General features: G+C 26.2%; 2 protein-coding genes across 2 annotated transcripts in view; one reads left to right on the top strand and one right to left on the bottom strand.

Moving 5' to 3' along the window:
* The window catches only part of LOC124419910 (probable inactive serine/threonine-protein kinase scy1), a 47,953-nt gene extending 39,635 nt beyond the window's left edge, over window positions 1-8,318 (bottom strand). The window contains exon 1 of the mRNA XM_046950908.1: window positions 8,212-8,318. Coding sequence (XP_046806864.1) covers window positions 8,212-8,252 — 41 coding nt within the window. The 5' untranslated portion in view covers window positions 8,253-8,318. The remainder of the gene's footprint in view (window positions 1-8,211) is intronic.
* A 5,551-nt stretch (window positions 8,319-13,869) lies between these two features.
* LOC111687945 (adult-specific cuticular protein ACP-22) lies at window positions 13,870-16,963 on the top strand. Its single transcript, XM_023450435.2, has 4 exons — window positions 13,870-14,039; window positions 14,382-14,591; window positions 14,719-14,815; window positions 15,845-16,963. The coding sequence occupies exons 1-4, from the start codon at window positions 14,028-14,030 to the stop codon at window positions 15,982-15,984; spliced, it is 459 nt and encodes a 152-aa protein (XP_023306203.1). The 5' UTR covers window positions 13,870-14,027; the 3' UTR covers window positions 15,985-16,963.
* The last annotated feature ends 2,308 nt before the right edge of the window (window positions 16,964-19,271 follow it).

Here is a 19,271-nt window from a genome sequence, read left to right as displayed (position 1 = left end):
CAAGCTTATTTTGTGATCACCCATATTTTCCTTCAAAAAATCGATTTTTTGGTCAAAACATAAAATGGGCTATAACTTCTTTAAAACGCGTTTAAATGGAAATACAAGCTTATTTTGTGATCACCCATATTTTCCTTCAAAAAATCGATTTTTTGGTCAAAACATAAAATGGGCTATAACTTTGTTAAAACGCATTTAAATGGAAAAACAAGCTTATTTTGTTATCACCCATATTTTCCTTTAAAAATCGATTTTTTGATCAAAACATAAAATGGGCTATAACTTCTTTAAAACGCGTTTAAATGGAAAAACAAGCTTATGTTGTGATCACCCACATTTTCCTTAAAAAATCGATTTTTTGGTCAAAACATAAAATGGGCTATAACTTCTTTAAGACGCGTTTAAATGGAAAAACAAGCTTATTTTATGATCACCCATATTTTCCTTTAAAAATCGATTTTTTGATCAAAACATAAAATGGGCTATAACTTCTTTAAAACGCGTTTAAATGGAAAAACAAGCTTATTTTGTGATCACCCATATTTTCCTTTAAAAATCGATTTTTTGGTCGAAACATAAAATGGGCTATAACTTATTTAAAACGCGTTTAAGTGGAAAAACAAGCTTATTTTGTGATCACCCATATTTTCCTTCAAAAATAGATTTTTTGTTCAAAACATAAAATGGGCTATAACTTCTTTAAAACGCGTTTAAATGGAAAAACAAGCTTATTTTGTGATCACCCATATTTTCCTTTAAAAATCGATTTTTTGGTCGAAACATAAAATGGGCTATAAATTCTTTAAAATGCGTTTAAATGGAAAAACAAGCTTATTTTGTGGTCACCCATATTTTCCTTTAAAAATCGATTTTTTGGTCAAAACATAAAATAAGCTATAACTTTGTTAAAACGCATTTAAATGGAAAAACAAGCTTATTTTGTGATCACCCATATTTTCCTTCAAAAAATCGATTTTTTGGTCAAAACATAAAATAAGCCATAACTTTGTTAAAACGCATTTAAATGGAAAAACAAGCTTATTTTGTGATCACCCATATTTTCCTTTAAAAATCGATTTTTTGGTCAAAACATAAAATGGGCTATAACTTCTTTAAATAAAACACGTTTAAATGGAAAAATAAGCTTAATTTGTGATCACCAATTTTTCCTTCAAAAATCGATTTTGTGACCAAAACTAAAATCGCTTATAACTTCGTTAAAACACGTTTAAATGGAAAAATAAGCTTAATTTGTGATCACCAATACTTTCCTTCAAAAATCGATTTTTTGACCAAAAAAACATGAAAAAACTAAAATCGCTTATAACTTCGTTAAAACACGTTTAAATGGAAAAATAAGCTTAATTTGTGATCACCAATATTTTCCTTCAAAAATCGATTTTGTGACCAAAACTAAAATCGCTTATAACTTCGTTAAAACACGTTTAAATGGAAAAATAAGCTTAATTTGTGATCACAAATATCTTCCTTCAAAAATCGATTTTAAGACTAAAACTAAAATCGCTTATAACTTCGTTAAAACACGTTTAAATGGAAAAATAAGCTTAATTTGTGATCACCAATATTTTCCTTCAAAAGTCGATTTTTTGACCAAAAACCATGAAATAACTAAAATCGCTTATAACTTCGTTAAAACACGTTTAAATGGAAAAATAAGCTTAATTTGTGATCACCAATATTTTCCTTCAAAAATCTATTTTTTGACCAAAAAACCTGAAAAAACTAAATCGCTTATAACATTGTTAAAACAAGTTTTAAATGGAAAAATAAGCTTAATTTGTTATCACTAATACTCTCCTTCAAAAATCGATTTTTTGACAAAAAAAACATTAAAAAATAAAATTGCTTATAACTTCGTTTAAAACACGTTTAAATGGAAAAATAAGCTTAATTTGTGATCATTAATTCTTTCCTTTAAAAATCGATTTTTTGACCAAGAAAACATGAAATAACTTAAATCGCTTATAACTTTAAATGGAAAAATAAGCTTAATTTGTTATCACTAATACTTTCCTTCAAAAATCGACCAAGAAAATATGAAAAAACTAAAATCGTTTATAACTTCGTTAAAACATGTTTAAATGAAAAATAAGCTTAATTTGTGATCACTAATACTTACCTTCAAAAATCGATTTTTTGACTAAAAACCATAAAATAACTAAAATCCTTCAAAAATCGATTTTTTGACCAAAACTAAAATCGTTTATAACTTCGTTAAAACACGTTTAAAATTGAAAAAATAAGTTTTAATTTGTGATCACCAATATTTTCCCTCAAAAATCGATATTTTGATCAAAAACATGAAAAAACTAAAATCGCTTATAACTTCGTTAAAACACGTTTAAATGGAAAAATAAGCTTAATTGCGATCACCAATATTTTCCTTCAAAAATCGATTTTTTGACCAAAACTAAAATTGTTTATAAACTTCGTTAAAACACGTTTAAATGTAAAAATAAGCTTAATTTGTAATCACTAATTATTTCTTTCAAAAAACGATTTTTTGACCAAAAAGACATGAAAAAACTAAGATCGTTTATAACTTCGTTTTAAATGGAAAAATAAGCTTAATTTGTGATCACCAATATTTTCCTTCAAAAATCGATTTTTTGATCAAAAAACATGAAAAAACTAAAATCACTTATAACTTCGTTAAAACACGTTTATATTGAAAAATAAGCTTAATTTGTGATCATTAATTCTTTCCTTCAAAAATCGATTTTTTGACCAAAAACATGAAAAAACTAAATCGCTTATAACTTCTTTAAAACACGTTTAAATGGAAAAATAAGCTTAATTTGTGATCATTAATTCTTTCCTTTAAAAATCGATTTTTTGACCAAGAAAACATGAAATAACTAAAATCGCTTATAACTTCGTTAAAACACGTTTAAATGGAAAAATAGGCTTAATTTGTGATCTCCAATATTCTCCTTAAAAATCGATTTTTTGACCAAAAAACATGAAAAAACTAAAATCGCTTATAACTTCGTTAAAACACGTTTAAATGGAAAAATAAGCTTAATTTGTGATCATTAATTCTTTCCTTGAAAAATCGATTTTTTGACCAAGAAACCATAAAATAACTAAAATCGTTTATAACTTCGTTAAAGCACGTTTAAATGGAAAAATAAGCTTAATTTGTGATCACCAATATTTTCCATCAAAAATCGATTTTTTGACCAAAACTAAAATCGCTTATAACTTCCTTAAAACACGTTTAAATTGAAAAATAAGCTTAATTTGTGATCACAAATATTTTCCTTCAAAAATCGATTTTTTGACCAAAACTAAAATCGTTTATAACTTCGTTAAAACACGTTTAAATGGAAAAATAAGCTTAATTTGTGATCACCAATATTTTCCTTCAAAAATCGATTTTTTGATCAAAAAACATGAAAAAACTAAAATCGCTTATAACTTCGTTAAAAACACGTTTAAATGGAAAATAAGCTTAATTTGTGATCACCAATATTTTCCTTCAAAAATCGATTTTTTGACCAAAAACCATGAAAAAACTAAAATCGCTTATAACTTCGTTAAAACACGTTTAAATGGAAAAATAAGCTTAATTTGTGATCACCAATATTTTCCTTCAAAAATCGATTTTTTGACCAAAAACCATAAAAAAACTAAAATCGCTTATAACTTCGTTAAAACACGTTTAAATGGAAAAATAAGCTTAATTTGTGATCACTAATCCTTTCCTTTAAAAATCGATCTTTTGATCAAAAAAAAATGAAAAAACTAAAATCGCTTATAACTTCGTTAAAACACGTTTAAATGGAAAAATAAGCTTAATTTTCCTTCAAAATTCGATTTTTTGACCAAAAAAACATGAAAAACCTAAAATCGCTTATAACTTCGTTAAAACACGTTTAAATTGAAAAATAACCTTAATTTGTTATCACTTCCCACTTTTGGTAAGCAGAACTGGCGCTGTGGGATGAACCAAACGTAATGTTACGGTGCCCAAATTTTCCTTCAAACATGAAAAAAACTAAAATCGCTTATAACTTCATTAAAACTAGTTTAAATGGAAAAATAAGCTTAATTTGTGATCACCAATATTTTCCTTCAAAAATCGATTTTTTGACCAAAAACCATGAAATAACTAAAATCGCTTATAACTTCGTTAAAACACGTTTAAATGGAAAAATAATCTTAATTCGTGATCACTAGTACTTTCCTTCAAAAATCGATTTTATGACTAAAAACCTTAAAATAACTAAAATCGTTTATAACTTCGTTAAAGCACGTTTAAATGGAAAAATAAGCTTAATTTGTGATCACTAATTCTTTCCTTCAAAAATCGATTTTTTGACCAAAAAAACATGAAAAAACTAAAATCGCTTATAACTTCGTTAAAACACCTTTAAATTAAACAATAAACATATTATGTGATCACTCCTTCAAAAATTCAAAAACTTGCCATACGATCGTAACTACATATATATCTTCTGATCACTTTTTTACTAAAGTACTTAGAATATATAACTTTTACATTATTTGAATTTATAAATAGCTTTTATAAAAACTTTATAAAGTCAAAAAATCATTTTTCGCAGACTATTCCAGAACAATTTAAAAATTCCTTTAACTCATTCCTTTAAATTTTATTAGCACTTTTGTACTTTGACAACAATCGCACAATTTACGTACGGACAGACGAAGTGATTCTGAGTCGATTGATTTTGGGTGTTACAAACATTAGCACAAACGCATAATACCCTTCCCACTATAGTGGTGAAAATGCAATAACAAACGCTGGTTTCTTCTAAAGATGCCATCGGTTTGTAATACTATGGACAAATTTATCAAAACCGTTTGCTTTCGTAAGGAAGCAAGGCGAATATATTACATGGTGAAGCCTAAGGCTTGCAACGAATTCATTTAATTTTTATATAAGCGTCGTTTTTCGGAGAGAATTTATTTATATGGAGTTTGACAACATCGGGCAAAGTTTCCATGGATAAAATATGATCAGCTGTTGAAATAACATACCTTATTAGATTCGCCATGGTGAAATCATTTCATTTTACGGCGAATTCATAAAATTTTTATATTGTGGTTTGACTGCGTCGGGCTAAATTTCCATTGACAAAAAAAGGAAATACTGTTGAATAACTTCACCTCATTAGTTTCGCCATGTAAGCAACTTATAGACTTGAGTCTTGATTTTCCATTCTTGCAAAATTATAGTTTTTTATGTCACGGGACCTTGTTAGATCTTACAATGTTGTCAGAAAATGTCTGACAACCTTGTCAACTTACAATTTTTGTCTTGTTACATTGTCAGAGACGTTTTTCTGAAAATAATTGAAGGCAATACATTTTCCGACAACGTTGTAAGATCTGACAAGGTCCCGTGACATAAAAAACTATAATTTTTCCAAAAAATCGGTTTTTAGTGAGATATAGGTGTGATCACAAATTAGATTTGTTTGTTCCTTAGGACCTCTTTATAAGGACTTATAAACTATTTTATATTTTCCAAAAAAATAAACTATTGTGGTTAAGAAAATATGGCTCATCACGGATTAGCCTTACGTTTTTTTCGTTAAAAAGCCAAAAAATCTATTATTTTTTACAAAAAGTATGATAATATCTAATACCATTCTTTATTCTTTTTAGGTAAATCGAAGCAGTAAGTCTAACTAAGGTAAATGACATAAAATATGTCCGAAAATTTTATATTTCCTAATTAAGCTCTTACAACTTTATTTAAGTAAATAATAAATATTATCTTTACATGCTATTGACAAGCAGGTATTATAGTTAAGTAATTTACAAATCATTAAGAATTATTAAACAATTTATTGTGTTAAATTTAAACCCTTAAAGAGTCCTTTTAGATTTTGGCATTATGTTTCAAAATCCCAAATTAGCTATAATTTAAAGTAAATTAATGTTTTTAAGCAAAAAAATTAGCTCTCACGCTACACACTTACACACAAATTTACTTGTACCCCGACATCCTTTTACAAATGTACAAACGACAAAAACATCAAAATTCCCACAGCTGGTGACACCCACTTGTCAAACGCAGAAGTGTGACCGCACGTTGCGTACAAAACAATCTCCTTCGAACTGAAGTAAAATTAAGAACATTGTTGCTGTGACAGCATCCGAATTAAAAGTACCGAGTGAAAAAAGTGGCAGTTTCATCCATCAGTTATCGCCCATTGGCAAAATCAAGATAACAAGTGATGTTGTGTGCCTGATATTTGAAAACTAGAACTCTGCTGAATCATGTAGAAAAAAACACACACACAAACACATAGTTACCATTGAGTCAGTCAGTGCCTGTTATTTACTCTCATTTGCAAAATATAGACCTTTTAAATAAAATGAAATGAATCTCAGAGTTTGGTTATTTAGATGACAGTGAAATTTTTATCTTAACAAAAAGTGACACGTGCTGACACGTGACATTCCCTGCAGCACGTGCTATCTTCCACATTTACCGTCTAAGTTCACTGCGAATGTGTACGTTTGTCTCTGGCAAGATAACGAAAAATATGTACTATTTATTCTCTCAATCGTTTGGTTTTCATATCTTTAACATTTCCTTACATTTGACACTGCAAAAATGTATGAATTTGTGTTGTGTGTCCTTGCTGATGTTATGAATTTATAAACGAAAAATAGTTCAACTTCCTTTTGAAATTGTGGGCGTGTATTTCCTCCCAACTCTTTTGTCCACGTATTTTGATAAGTGTTGTTCTGTCTAATCATATTAGATGACTCTATTATTATTTTAACATTTGTTGTACTGTTTGTTCTTTGTATTTATGTGACAAACGTCGTTACAAAGAGATTTTCTGTTTTTTTTCCACTTTATTTTCTGATTTAGTTTTAAATTTATGTGCAAACAGATTTAGTTTCCCTTTGAATATATTGAATTACTATTTATAATTGTAGACATTATCGTTGGTCAATGTTTTTTTTTCTCTTAAGGGATGCACATGCATGACCTTCACTTCAATTCCTTATTTGCGATAGAAGTTCGCTAGTTAAACATTTTATCCAGAACCTGTTATTATTCACACTTCTTTTCCATTTAAATGCGTTTTAACAAAGTTATAGCTTATTTTATGTTTTAACCAAAAAATTGATTTTTTTGAAGGAAAATATGGGTGATCACAAAATAAGCTTATTTTTCCATTTAAATGCGTTTTAACAAAGTTATAGCTTATTTTATGTTTTGACCAAAAAATCGATTTTTTGAAGAAAATAAGCTTGTTTTTCCGTTTAAATGCGTTTTAACAAAGTTATAGCCCATTTTATGTTTCGACCAAAAAATCGATTTTTAAAGGAAAATATGGGTGATCACAAAATAAGCTTGTTTTTCCATTTAAACGCGTTTTAAAGAAGTTATAGCCCATTTTATGTTTTGACCAAAAAAAATCGATTTTTAAAGGAAAATATGGGTATTCACAAAATAAGCTTGTTTTTCCATTTAAATGCGTTTTAACAAAGTTATAGCCCATTTTAAGTTTCGATTAAAAAATCGATTTTTAAGGGAAAATATGGGTGATTACAAAATAAGCAGGTTTTTCCATTTTAATGCGTTTTTTGAAGGAAAATTTGATTGGTTTTAAATGCGTTATTACATCTTTATAAAGATATTTTTTTTACTGTGTATCTGTAGATATAATCGTAGTATTTTTTTAAAACTTTGCGGTGACTTTTATGTTACGGTTTTTATAGTGTCATTTATAACCAAAGAAAACCACCAACGAACAGTTGTGTAGTCTCATGGAATATGTTTATAACATATATACCAACATAAATAGGTAACTGGGTAATTGTGTGGGCCACAAAAACATAAAAACTTTGAAAACGCAAACAAAAAGTACAATATTTGATTAAGCAAAAACTATAGATGCTAATGTTTTTTCTTCTGTCTTTAAGTAAAAAAACTTTGCACCTGTTAGTTGCTACTGTCTAATATTATTTTAACGGACGAATTGAGACAGAGCTGCAGACAAGCAACCATATTATTAAGGATTTTAAGTTATTTGACTTTTTAGATAGACACCATCAAAGCAAACTGCTACTTATTTAAACTAGTAGTCGGTCAGACAATTAAAAGACAAGTAAAACTCTTACAATATAAATATTTTGTATTATTTTTTGTTGTTTTGCTGTAAAAATATTTACAAGATTGCATTATGATTTTTTCACCTGTTGGCCACACAAAAACAACTGTTAACGTAATGAAGCATTTATATTTTTTATTTTGTATTTTAATATGTTTTAAGTGTTTTTATAATGTTTGTAGAAATATTTTGAAAACAAATGTTACTCGAAATTTATGTTTGTTTGAATTTGAAATATGTTTAAACACAACGAATAGTAAAATTACTTTATTTAAGAGTGTTAAAGATATTAACAATATAAATATGTTGTTTAACCGTTTGAAGTAAAAAATAAAACTAAAGTTACATATCTGTAAGATAAACTTAAAAGATCCATTGAAAACATTTAGATCAGAGCTTTGCAAATTTAATTGAACTTTTTTCCAATATGTTTTACTTCTGCATAGTTACAATAGATAAGACTACATCTATGCTAAAACTTATACACATCTGTAAATTCAGACTCACACACACTCTGTTCATTTGATTTGTTTTATGGCTTTTTAAAAAAGAAATATTACATAAGACCATTATATGTATATAAATAATCCATCTAATCCAGACAGTCTATGAATGAGTACTGAGCAAAAGTGATTCTTAATGTATGTTGCATGTAATCAAATTGAAATCATCAATACATTTTTTAGTAAAACAAAATTTAAAATTAAGTAATTCGTTAATGGAAACTAAAATTAATTAATTAATTAACCAAACTTGTAACAGTTTTTTTTTCTAAAAATTAATTAATTCGATAATTGAAATAATCAAAGTATTAATTGAATTGTCCACTGTATTAAAGAAGTAATTTACCTTTAAAAAATTATTTTAAATAACCAGAAAACCAAAAATATTTGCAGAAGTAAAGTTATTTGTTTGTTTCTTTTTTTGTTCTTTATTTGCAAAGTACAACCATTTATACGTTTTCACTTCCAGTAATTTTCGAACATTCAATTTTGAAGACATTCACTGACAAAATCCTGTTTTATCCGTTTTAGCCATTTTACTACTAAATTCCAATTGTCTAGTTTCATTACTTTAGAATTAGACGTTTTGGTATTTATAACATTTGAATATAAATGCAAACAAACATTAAGAAACGCTGCAAAAGAGCATAAACAATTTAGAAATGTGCATGTTATTGTAGTTTAAATGTGTTTTCTCTTTAATTTAACTTTTGTAAACTAAAGTTTAAATATTTATTGCATTTCAGTTATGTTTTATATTATTGTTATAATTGTTGTTTTAAATTCGGTAATAATTACTTAGACATTCAGAAAAATAATGCTGGTATTAGACGACATGTATTTTACATATGTACTGTCACTTTTTTTTATCGATATGTAATTCCAAATGTATTTCAAAATTGTTATTTTACATACGATTCATAATTTTTGTCTGTTTTTTCCATATGACATAACCTATAAATGTAATCAAAGCTGTCTTTTTAATGTCTAAATGTTGTTAAAATTATAAGTTTGTTCATTAAAAATTTAAAAATACTTACTTTTTTATGTTCTTTATTTATTTTCTTAAATTTATATTTTTGTAAAAAATTGTATTTCAAAAAATAGCTGTTTTGTTTATGTTTGTCACACGAAAATAGAGCACGCTTTAATCGAAAAATTTACATATGTATTTCCACATGTGTTTTACATATGCAATGTTTCATATGTATCAGACTGTATGCAAACTTGTACAGATGGAAATTTTGACAGTACATATGTAAAACACATATCGTCTAATAGTACCTTAAGTGTTAACAAAAACTTAACTACATACACACAGTAAAGTTCAGGCATTTATAACATATATATAGATGCAAAATTGATACCACATACATAACTATCAAATATTTCTAAAACATAGGACATAAATATGTTTCGTTTTCAGGATTATAGTTAAATATATAAGCATCACTATCTCATGAAAAAATATATAAGTTATTTTATGTTTTTTTACCATCATTTTTACCATCGAAGTACATACATACGTTTATAAAAAGATATTTTTAGTTTTATTACTAAAAGCTACTTTAATATTAACAATTATATTACAAATATGAAAGAAAAACAAGTAGGAAAGTATAGTCGGGCTTGGCCGACCATATAATACCCTACACCATGAATATATTTTTAAAATATTTATTTTTTGTAAAGAAACTTTTATGTTGAATATTACCATAAATCCAAAATTTTTCAGCCATTTATTGATAAAAAACTAAAATTTGTAAATGAGGCTTTATATAGGTCAAATATGGGCCGATCCTCGGTAAATTTGGGAAAAGGATATATTTTTAAATAACAGTTAGTTTTGTTGAGTTTCATTGCGATACAAATGGTTACAAGTCAATTTTAGACGTTTAAGACATTTTTTGAAGGGGGGTTTGTATGGGGGCTAGGGTCAAATATAGGCCGATCCTTACGAAAATCTGCAGTGTCATTTATACTTATATAAAACTTATTTGTGCCAATTTTTAGAGAGATAGCAGAATATTTGACGTAATTATGGCATAAAATGTTCAAATCGGGAGGTACGGTTGTATGGGGGCTAGGTGAAATAATGGACCGATTTCAACCATTTTTAATAGGCTTCATCCTTGTGCCAAAAAACATGTTTGGTCCAAATTTCATCAAATTATCTTGAAAATTGCGGCCTGTACCTTGCGCACAAGGTTTACATGGACAGCCAGCCAGCCAGCCAGCCAGCCAGCCGGACAGACGGACGGACGGACGGACATGTCTTAATCGACTCAAAAAATGATTCTGAATCGATCGGTATACTTTAAGGTGGGTATTGGACCAATATTTTTGTATGTTACAAACATCAGCACAAACTTATAATACCCTCCCCACTATAGTGGTGTAGGGTATAACAAAACATTAATGATTAATTAGATTGTCAGTTAAGTAGTGCATTTTTTATTTATCTACGTAGACAAACTTTTTATTTAATTATTAAACCAATTTTCGTTATTTAATGTGGCTTTAATGCAATTTTGGGTAATAGTGGCATTTTTTATTGTTAATATTTTTTGTTTTTAAATTTTTACATTTTTTATTATACAAGATATTATTTTGGTTTTGAAATAAACAAGACCTTGGTTATAAAAAGAGTTGTACCAGTGAAATAAAAACAGCAATAAAAAAAGACGGAGATAATTACGGTTTAGCTTTACTTAGTGACTCAATTTTGTCGTTGAGCTGTTGTTTTTTTACAAAATCTTTAACCTAAATTAAATTTTGATATTATGTTTTTATGCAAGTTTAAACGACATTTTATTTTTACTGCATTATAGATTTGTAATGACATTATTTCCCACACAAAGCTAAAACAAAACATCTATCAATTGTTTTTATGTCTGTAATAGTTACAGTTTTATATTCTTATTAATTTTTATTCCAAATCGTGTCCATCTTGTCACAATATTGTGGCCAAAATGCAGTTTAAATCTTTAATTTTCTAAAATGTTTGCAGAAGACTTTAGGCAATTTGATAAATTGTTCTGTAAAGTCTTTTTCGCTGACATTATTGCTTTAGTTACCATAGAATCATTATATATATTGAGAAGATTAAACCAAACAACTAAATTAATTCCCAGCAAAAATTAGACAATGCCTTAAGTTGTATTCATGGATCTTTATCATGATAAGGCCTAATATAGCAAAGATAGATATACTGGAGTTCATAATACCTACAGCCGGTCAAAAGTCAGCTATCCAGGATACTTTTTTCAGTTAATCCAAATTACAAAATAAACCTATGTTACGTGCAATTCTATTCAGCATAAGAGTGCCACTTTCATAAATCCCAAAGACTGATTGATAGATAGGTAGATAGATAGATAGATAGATAGATAGATAGATAGATAGATAGATAGATAGATAGATAGATAGATAGATAGATAGATAGATAGACAAGATAGATAAATAGATAAATAGATAGATAGATAGATAGATAGATAGATAGATAGATAGATAGATAGATAGATAGATAGACAGATAGATAGATAGATAGATAGATAGATAGATAGATAGATAGATAGATAGATAGATAGATAGATAGATAGATATATAGATAGATAGATAGATAGATAGATAGATAGATAGATAGATAGATATATAGATAGATAGATAGATAGATAGATAGATAGATAGATAGATAGATAGATATATATATAATATATATAATATATATATATATATATATATATATATATATATATATATATATATATATATATATATATATATAATATATATATATATATATATTATATATATATATATATAATATATATAATATATATATATATATATAATATATATATATATAGATAGATAGATAGATAGATAGATAGATAGATAGATAGATAGATAGACAGATAGACAGATAGACAGACAGATAGATAGATAGATAGATAGATAGATAGATAGATAGATAGATAAATAAATATATAGGTAGATAGATAGATAGATAGATAGATAGATAGATAGATAGATAGGTAGATAGATAGATAGATAGATAGATAGATAGATAGATAGATAGATAGATAGATAGATAGATAGATAGATAGATAGATAGATAGATAGATATATAGATAGATAGATAGATAGATAGATAGATAGATAGATAGATAGATAGATAGATAGATAGATAGATAGATAGATAGATAGATAGATAGATAGATAGATAGATTATATGATAACAAATGATTACAGTGATAAATACTTAATTACGTGTTTTCAGCTTTGATGCTTTCCAAGATAAAAATACATCTATAAATACAATATTGAAAAAACACATATATAAATACAATATTGAAATGATAATTCTTGCATAAAAAGCCAATCACTTATAAATTAATTACACCACCACCATTCACATCTAAGTGTATACCAATGACCAATAACTGTTGCTAACAATTTGAGTACAAGAAAATTTGCGCATACATATGTATTTATGTAGGTATTTCTTTATGGCCAATATACTCGAATAAAATTCCCTAAGAAATCTGCTTACTGTATATATATAAAAATATGGTCAATATTGCAATATAATGATAATGTTTCTTTTTTTCTACATATTTAACGTATGCATGTGTAAGGAGGTTAGTTTTTATATATTTTTTTCTACATATTTAACGTATGTATGTATGTGTAAGGAGGTTAGTTTTTATATATTTTGAAAATATAAGAAAAACTAAATAAAACTAAGCCAGAAACCCCTTCTCAAAATTATTAACTTCTCATATGTTTCTTTTTGCACTATTTTTTTTTCAAAGTAAAACATTTCTGTATGAACAATAAATAGAGTGCGAATATGTGTTGTTTTAAAACAAAACAAAAAAAGAAACGATTTTAAAATAGTTTATTTATTTTTGAATGCATTTTGTTTTTGGAATTTGTTGTTGTTTTTATCGTTTGTGTTTGCAGCGCTTCATTTGTGAATGTTGTAAAATATAAAAAAATGTTGCTGTTTCTCTTTACATTCAATACAATTGTGTTGTACGTACATGTGTATATGAGTGTTTTTGTTGCTGTTGCTTCTGCTGCTGCTGCAACTATTGTTGCCGTATGTATGCCTGTTTGTTTGCATGTCCGTCCGTCCGTTCGTTCGTCTGCTGGTTGACTACTCTATGATGTTTGCTGGCTTTATGGATAAACCAAACAATTTCTTCCTAAATATATAAAAGCAACAAATTTTCATTGCAACAATATTATTCCGTGGTGGAAATTCATTTGGTTAACAACGTTTCTTTCAATACGTTTCAAAAAGATCAGCTTTAAGACAGTGATCTCTAAAGTTAAATAATTTGTGTTATTTTTATATAGAAATAAAATAAACCAATTTATAAAATTAAAAATGGCCCTTAAGGTGAGCCTTAAAGGATATACTAAGCCAACAGATAAAAAAAATACAAATTAAAAAGAAATTAAAAAAAATAAAATAAAACAATGAAGTGTTTTAAATATACCAAGATAACAAAACTTAAAAAAAATCAGAAAAAATTAAAACTAATATGAGAATAAACAAAATCTTAAGAAAAATCTTTTGTAAAAATGAAAAAAGCAAATAAATTAATTAAAAACTTGGAAAATTTGTTTGTTATGTGCAAATATTTAAATATGTAAAAAAATTAGTGATTAGTTACAATTCTTTAAAAATTAAACTTAAAATCGTTTAAAAAAAATTTTAATTTTTATCGTTTTCGTTTAGTTTGTTATTTTCGCCTCGGCTTTGTGTTTAACATTGGCTTATCCTTTGGATCATCAATATTATGAAAGCGAAGGCCATGGTCATGGCTATGAAACAGAATTAGCTCATGATTATGGTCATGGTCATCAACTCGAACGTGTATCATTGGGCGAAGATCACAGCAGCTACGGCCATGAAGAACATCATGAAGATGAACATGTTGACTATTATGTAAGTGTTTTTCTTTTTTTTGGGTGGGAAACCAAGCTTTCCAAGTTGTATTGATGATTTTAACTGAAATGTCGTTATGATGATTTTTTAATGTGTGTTTGTTTCTGTGTTGTGTGTTTTTTTATAGGCTCCACCAAAATATGCTTTCAAATATGGTGTCAACGATTTCCATACCGGTGATGTGAAATCTCAACATGAAACTCGTGATGGTGATAGTGTAAAGGGTAAGTTTTTAACATTTCAAAAGAGGGAGACAGAGAGATAATAGGAAAAGGAAGTTAGTAATTAATTATTTTTTTTTAATAAATTTTTTATTGTTATCGATCAATTCTAGAATGTTTATTGGTATTAAAACCCATGGCAACCAAATTCGTAAATTTAGCATAATCATAGCTAGTATGCTGGTACTCCCAATTTTATGCATTATTGGGGATAAATATTGACTCATATACTCATAGTAGTTTTTAAATTAAAAATATAAGCCAGATGAAAATAATCTCTTAAAATACAGACTTCAAATATTTGAAGTAAAACACATGAACACTGCTATTTCCGTTATTGATTTTCATTGTCAAATATTTGATTAGTAACTAGAATAATGAAATTTGGTTGCTGTGATTAATTTGTTTTCTAGAAGATTTTAAATAGCTCCAGTTAAGAAGCTATAGGATGAGTTATCTCTTATATTAATTAATAAAAATTAAATCAAAAATGTTATTGTATTTTGTATAATTTAACTTTTTATTAAAACTCTTAATTTTAAAATATTTGCATGGCAAATCTAATAAGTTTAAAATTAAAAAAGTCCATTTCAAATATTAATTTAAATTTGAAAATATAAACAAAAATCTCTATTTGCCTTAAATTAGTCATAAATAAATCAGTTTAAACCTCATCCAACATATTAAAAAGTAAAGGTTGTTGTTAAATTTTAATTACAATTTTTAATTGCCTGAAAAGCAACTATACTACATACACGAAAGTAGCACTTACAACAAAACCCATATAACACAATTGCAACATGTTTCTTCTTTTTTCTTTTGGTTTCTGTAAGACAATTACTTGTTGGTAATTTGTACAACTTGTTTTGTAATTATCAAATTTCTGTTGTAAAACTTTGCTGTTATTATAGTTATTAAATTTAATAATATTTACAATAACAAATTGTATCATTATTTTATGTTTTATTAGCAAATTAATAATAAACCATAATAAATATAATTTTGTTATAATATTTTTATTTATTTCTTTAGGTCAATACTCTTTGGTTGAACCTGATGGTTCCATTCGTACCGTAGACTACACAGCTGACAAACACAATGGCTTCAATGCTGTTGTACACAAAACTGCACCCGTCCACCATCACGAAGAACATCAGGAACATCATTATTAAATAAAAATTACTTAAGAATTAATTTAGAAACAACAACAAACAGAGATAAACCTTAACCCAAATAATTAACTTCTCTACAACCTGATTATGACCTTTTTTAAGAAATGTAAACAAAAAAACGAAATGTAAAGTAATTTAAATTGAAATTGTTAATGGTATTGCAGACCATTGACATTGCAAAGAATAATTAGCCAAATTGTTAATAATTTTTAGAAATTTAGAAAATGAAAAAGTAAAAAAACTTCAAGGCCAAAAAGAAAGTCAATTTTAATATGCAACTAAAGAAAAACGCGATGCTTCTTTCCTCATGTGTCAACTTAAACTTGTCTTTTTTATGTAATTTAGTAAACTTTTTTTTGTTTAAATGTATGTGTATTAATTTATGTTAAAATTTAATTGTTTTATTTACTTCTGTGATAGCATTACACTGGCTAATTAAACTAAACTAATCTAATCTATTCTATCAAATTACCTTTTTACTTAATAAGTCCGTTTTTACACTTAACTTAAACTATAATACTAATACTCATTCATGCGCAACCTGTGATGTGTTAGCAGCTGAATGAATTTATAATTTAATAATTTTATAACTATAACTAACCAATGACTACTTAATTTTTCTTTCACTTTTTTGTGTTTAATAGACTGTATGGTACATATACTCAGTTGAAGTGAATAATGGAAAACGAAATTTAAACTACTTGTATTCCTCCTTAACTCTTGTGTTTTGTATTTTTATGTTTTTTTATTTTGTTAAAAACTGTGTAATATTATGTACGTTGTAGTTAATTATTGTTTTTTACTTTTCGTACTCATAACTTTTACTAACCCAATTTTTAACTTGTTACAGCAAAAAGCAATCTATTGTATAATTTTTTTATTTTTGTTTTCGTTTATTCATTCAAAAGCATTGCAATTGAAATTGATATTTTCCTATTATAATAAATGTGTAAAAAAAAGAATTTATAAAAAATATAAATGATGAAATGTGTATTAATATTTATTGTTTCTGATTGAAAATCAAACATCAATGGATAGATAAAAAATTATAAAGCCATTTGTGTAAAACATAAACAAAAGACTTAAGAAACATACGTGTTAGTTTTTATTGCAAAGAATTTGTAAAAACAAAGACAGAGTAAAGTGGAAAATAATAAACGTAGCATATGAATTGAGATGTAAGAAGTAAAGTATGTAATATTTTTCATTTTTTTTTTTTGAAATGGAATTTTAGACTTTTATAAATTTAAAATTTTTTTAATAATTTTGAATTTTACTCTTGCATTTTATGCTAACAATTGGATGTATTTAAGTAAAGCAATTAATTATGAAGAATATAGAGGAAGTGTTGTATTTTAAAGTTCTTTTGAAAAAAATATACGATTAAATGTGTATATAAATATTTAAAAGTTTTTGAAAATATGTATTTTTCTTCTTTATTAAATTCCAAATTAATCAACATCGAATTGAAAATTGTTAAATATGTATTATAATTAAAGGAAAAAACATTTTCTTTGTTTAAAATAATTAAAAGTTATTGATTAATATTTCATATTTTTTATGAATTACTTAGTGATTCACTAAGTGTGAGGCCACATCGCAATATTTATATTAAAAACCTATTTAACGGCATTGATATATCTGGTTTAGTTATTTATTTGGCTATTTTTCTAAAGCATTTTTTATAGAAAGACTTTTCAGAGCGAGAAGGAAAAGACAAAATGATAGTTAATTTTAAAATATTCATAAAATATAACACATGTTTACAAATAACCTTTTCGATAAAAAAATACCTGAAAAAAGTCCAATTAATGGAAAAGCCTTAATAAACCGTACAATCAAGTTTAATAAGATAATATTTTTTTTATTTCACACATGTTTTGATTTAACTTTTTCAATAAGTATTTTTTCATTGAATAAAAGCCAAGTTGTTCAATAAATTACCGAAACATTTAGTTGGCAAAGATTTGCGAAATGGTTATTGAACTTAAACTTTAAAGCATTTAAACAATAACAACACCCAAAACACACTCATACAACACATGTTCGCACAAATGCTGTTTGAAGTATTTTAACCAAAAAATATTAAATAAATTTTAACAACCACACACACGCATAGAAAATTCAAAACTAGTTACCAAAGTTGCCCATTTGAAAACACGTAAATAAAGCTAAAAAAATATACTTGTAGTTTTTCATTTCCATTTAATAAAAACAAAATTAAGAAAAAAATAAACGTTCACACAAACACCGGAAATAAATATACGAATAAATAAAAATGTTTATATTTTTAACACCAAGACCAAATGTATGGCATGTACATATGTTGGATCTTATTTTAATTGTTTACGCTCATCGTTTAAATGTTTTCGTTTAAAACTTCATCAGTTATGTTTATGGTTTTGAAGCAACAATCGTTTTTGCAAACAAATGTTAATTGCAGTGATAAAACAAACAACTTAAGTAACAAACGTTTATTAATTTCGAAAGCCTTAATATATGCTACAGATTTTTGTTGAATAAGTATAATTTTTAAATTACTAAAGATATGTTGCGATATTTTTCAAGATAAATGATAATATAAAATAATTCCCTGTAGGAAAAATCAGAAAAAATAAATAAAACAAATGTTAAAAAATCAGTAAAAAATTTAAATTGTTTTTAGTTTTTTCTTTCGAAAAATTCTTTAAAAATGTTAAAAATGTTTTCTAATGCTATGTATACACTTCTGTTAGATCTTACAACGTTGTCAGTAAAATGTACAGAAAATGTCTAATAATACTGTCAACCTACAAATTTTGTCTTAGAAAATTTTCGGTAATGCTTTTTCTGACAGAGTTGCAAAAGAAAAATTGTAAGTTCAGACGAAATTTTCTGAATATTTTACTGACAACGTTGTATGATCCGACAACCGTGTATTACGGCTTTAATAAAAATTTAAAATATTTTATTACTTTCAAAATCATTTTTTAAATCTCAAGAAAAATTATTATTTTAATATATATGTTATAAATGTGTATCTCAAAATTTGTTTCCCACATAAATATTTACAAACCAACTGTCAAAATAAAAATTAATCCAACAGTTAACAGGGCGTGTAGACTATTTGTCAAAATATTGTATGCAAATCTTACAATTACATGATTGAACACAAACATTTACGATTTCAAATACAGCATGATGTTTCAATGTCAGTGCATTAAATAATTATATTTTTAACCTCTTCTTTCTAAAATCCATAATTAAGACTTGATTATTGATCTTAATTTAGTTTTCTAAATTGTCAT

The sequence above is a fragment of the Lucilia cuprina genome, chromosome 5 (genome assembly GCF_022045245.1).
Source record: "Lucilia cuprina isolate Lc7/37 chromosome 5, ASM2204524v1, whole genome shotgun sequence".
Taxonomy (NCBI): Eukaryota; Metazoa; Arthropoda; class Insecta; order Diptera; family Calliphoridae; genus Lucilia; species Lucilia cuprina.
The sequence above is the reverse complement of the archived record's forward strand: the minus strand, read 5'-3'. Positions and strand labels throughout refer to the sequence as shown.

Coding starts and splice junctions, on each gene's coding strand:
- LOC111687945 (XM_023450435.2), top strand. Junction 14,592..14,718: donor ATGAACATGTTGACTATTAT/GTAAGTGTTTTT, acceptor GTTTTTTTATAG/GCTCCACCAAAATATGCTTT. Junction 14,816..15,844: donor TGATGGTGATAGTGTAAAGG/GTAAGTTTTTAA, acceptor TTATTTCTTTAG/GTCAATACTCTTTGGTTGAA.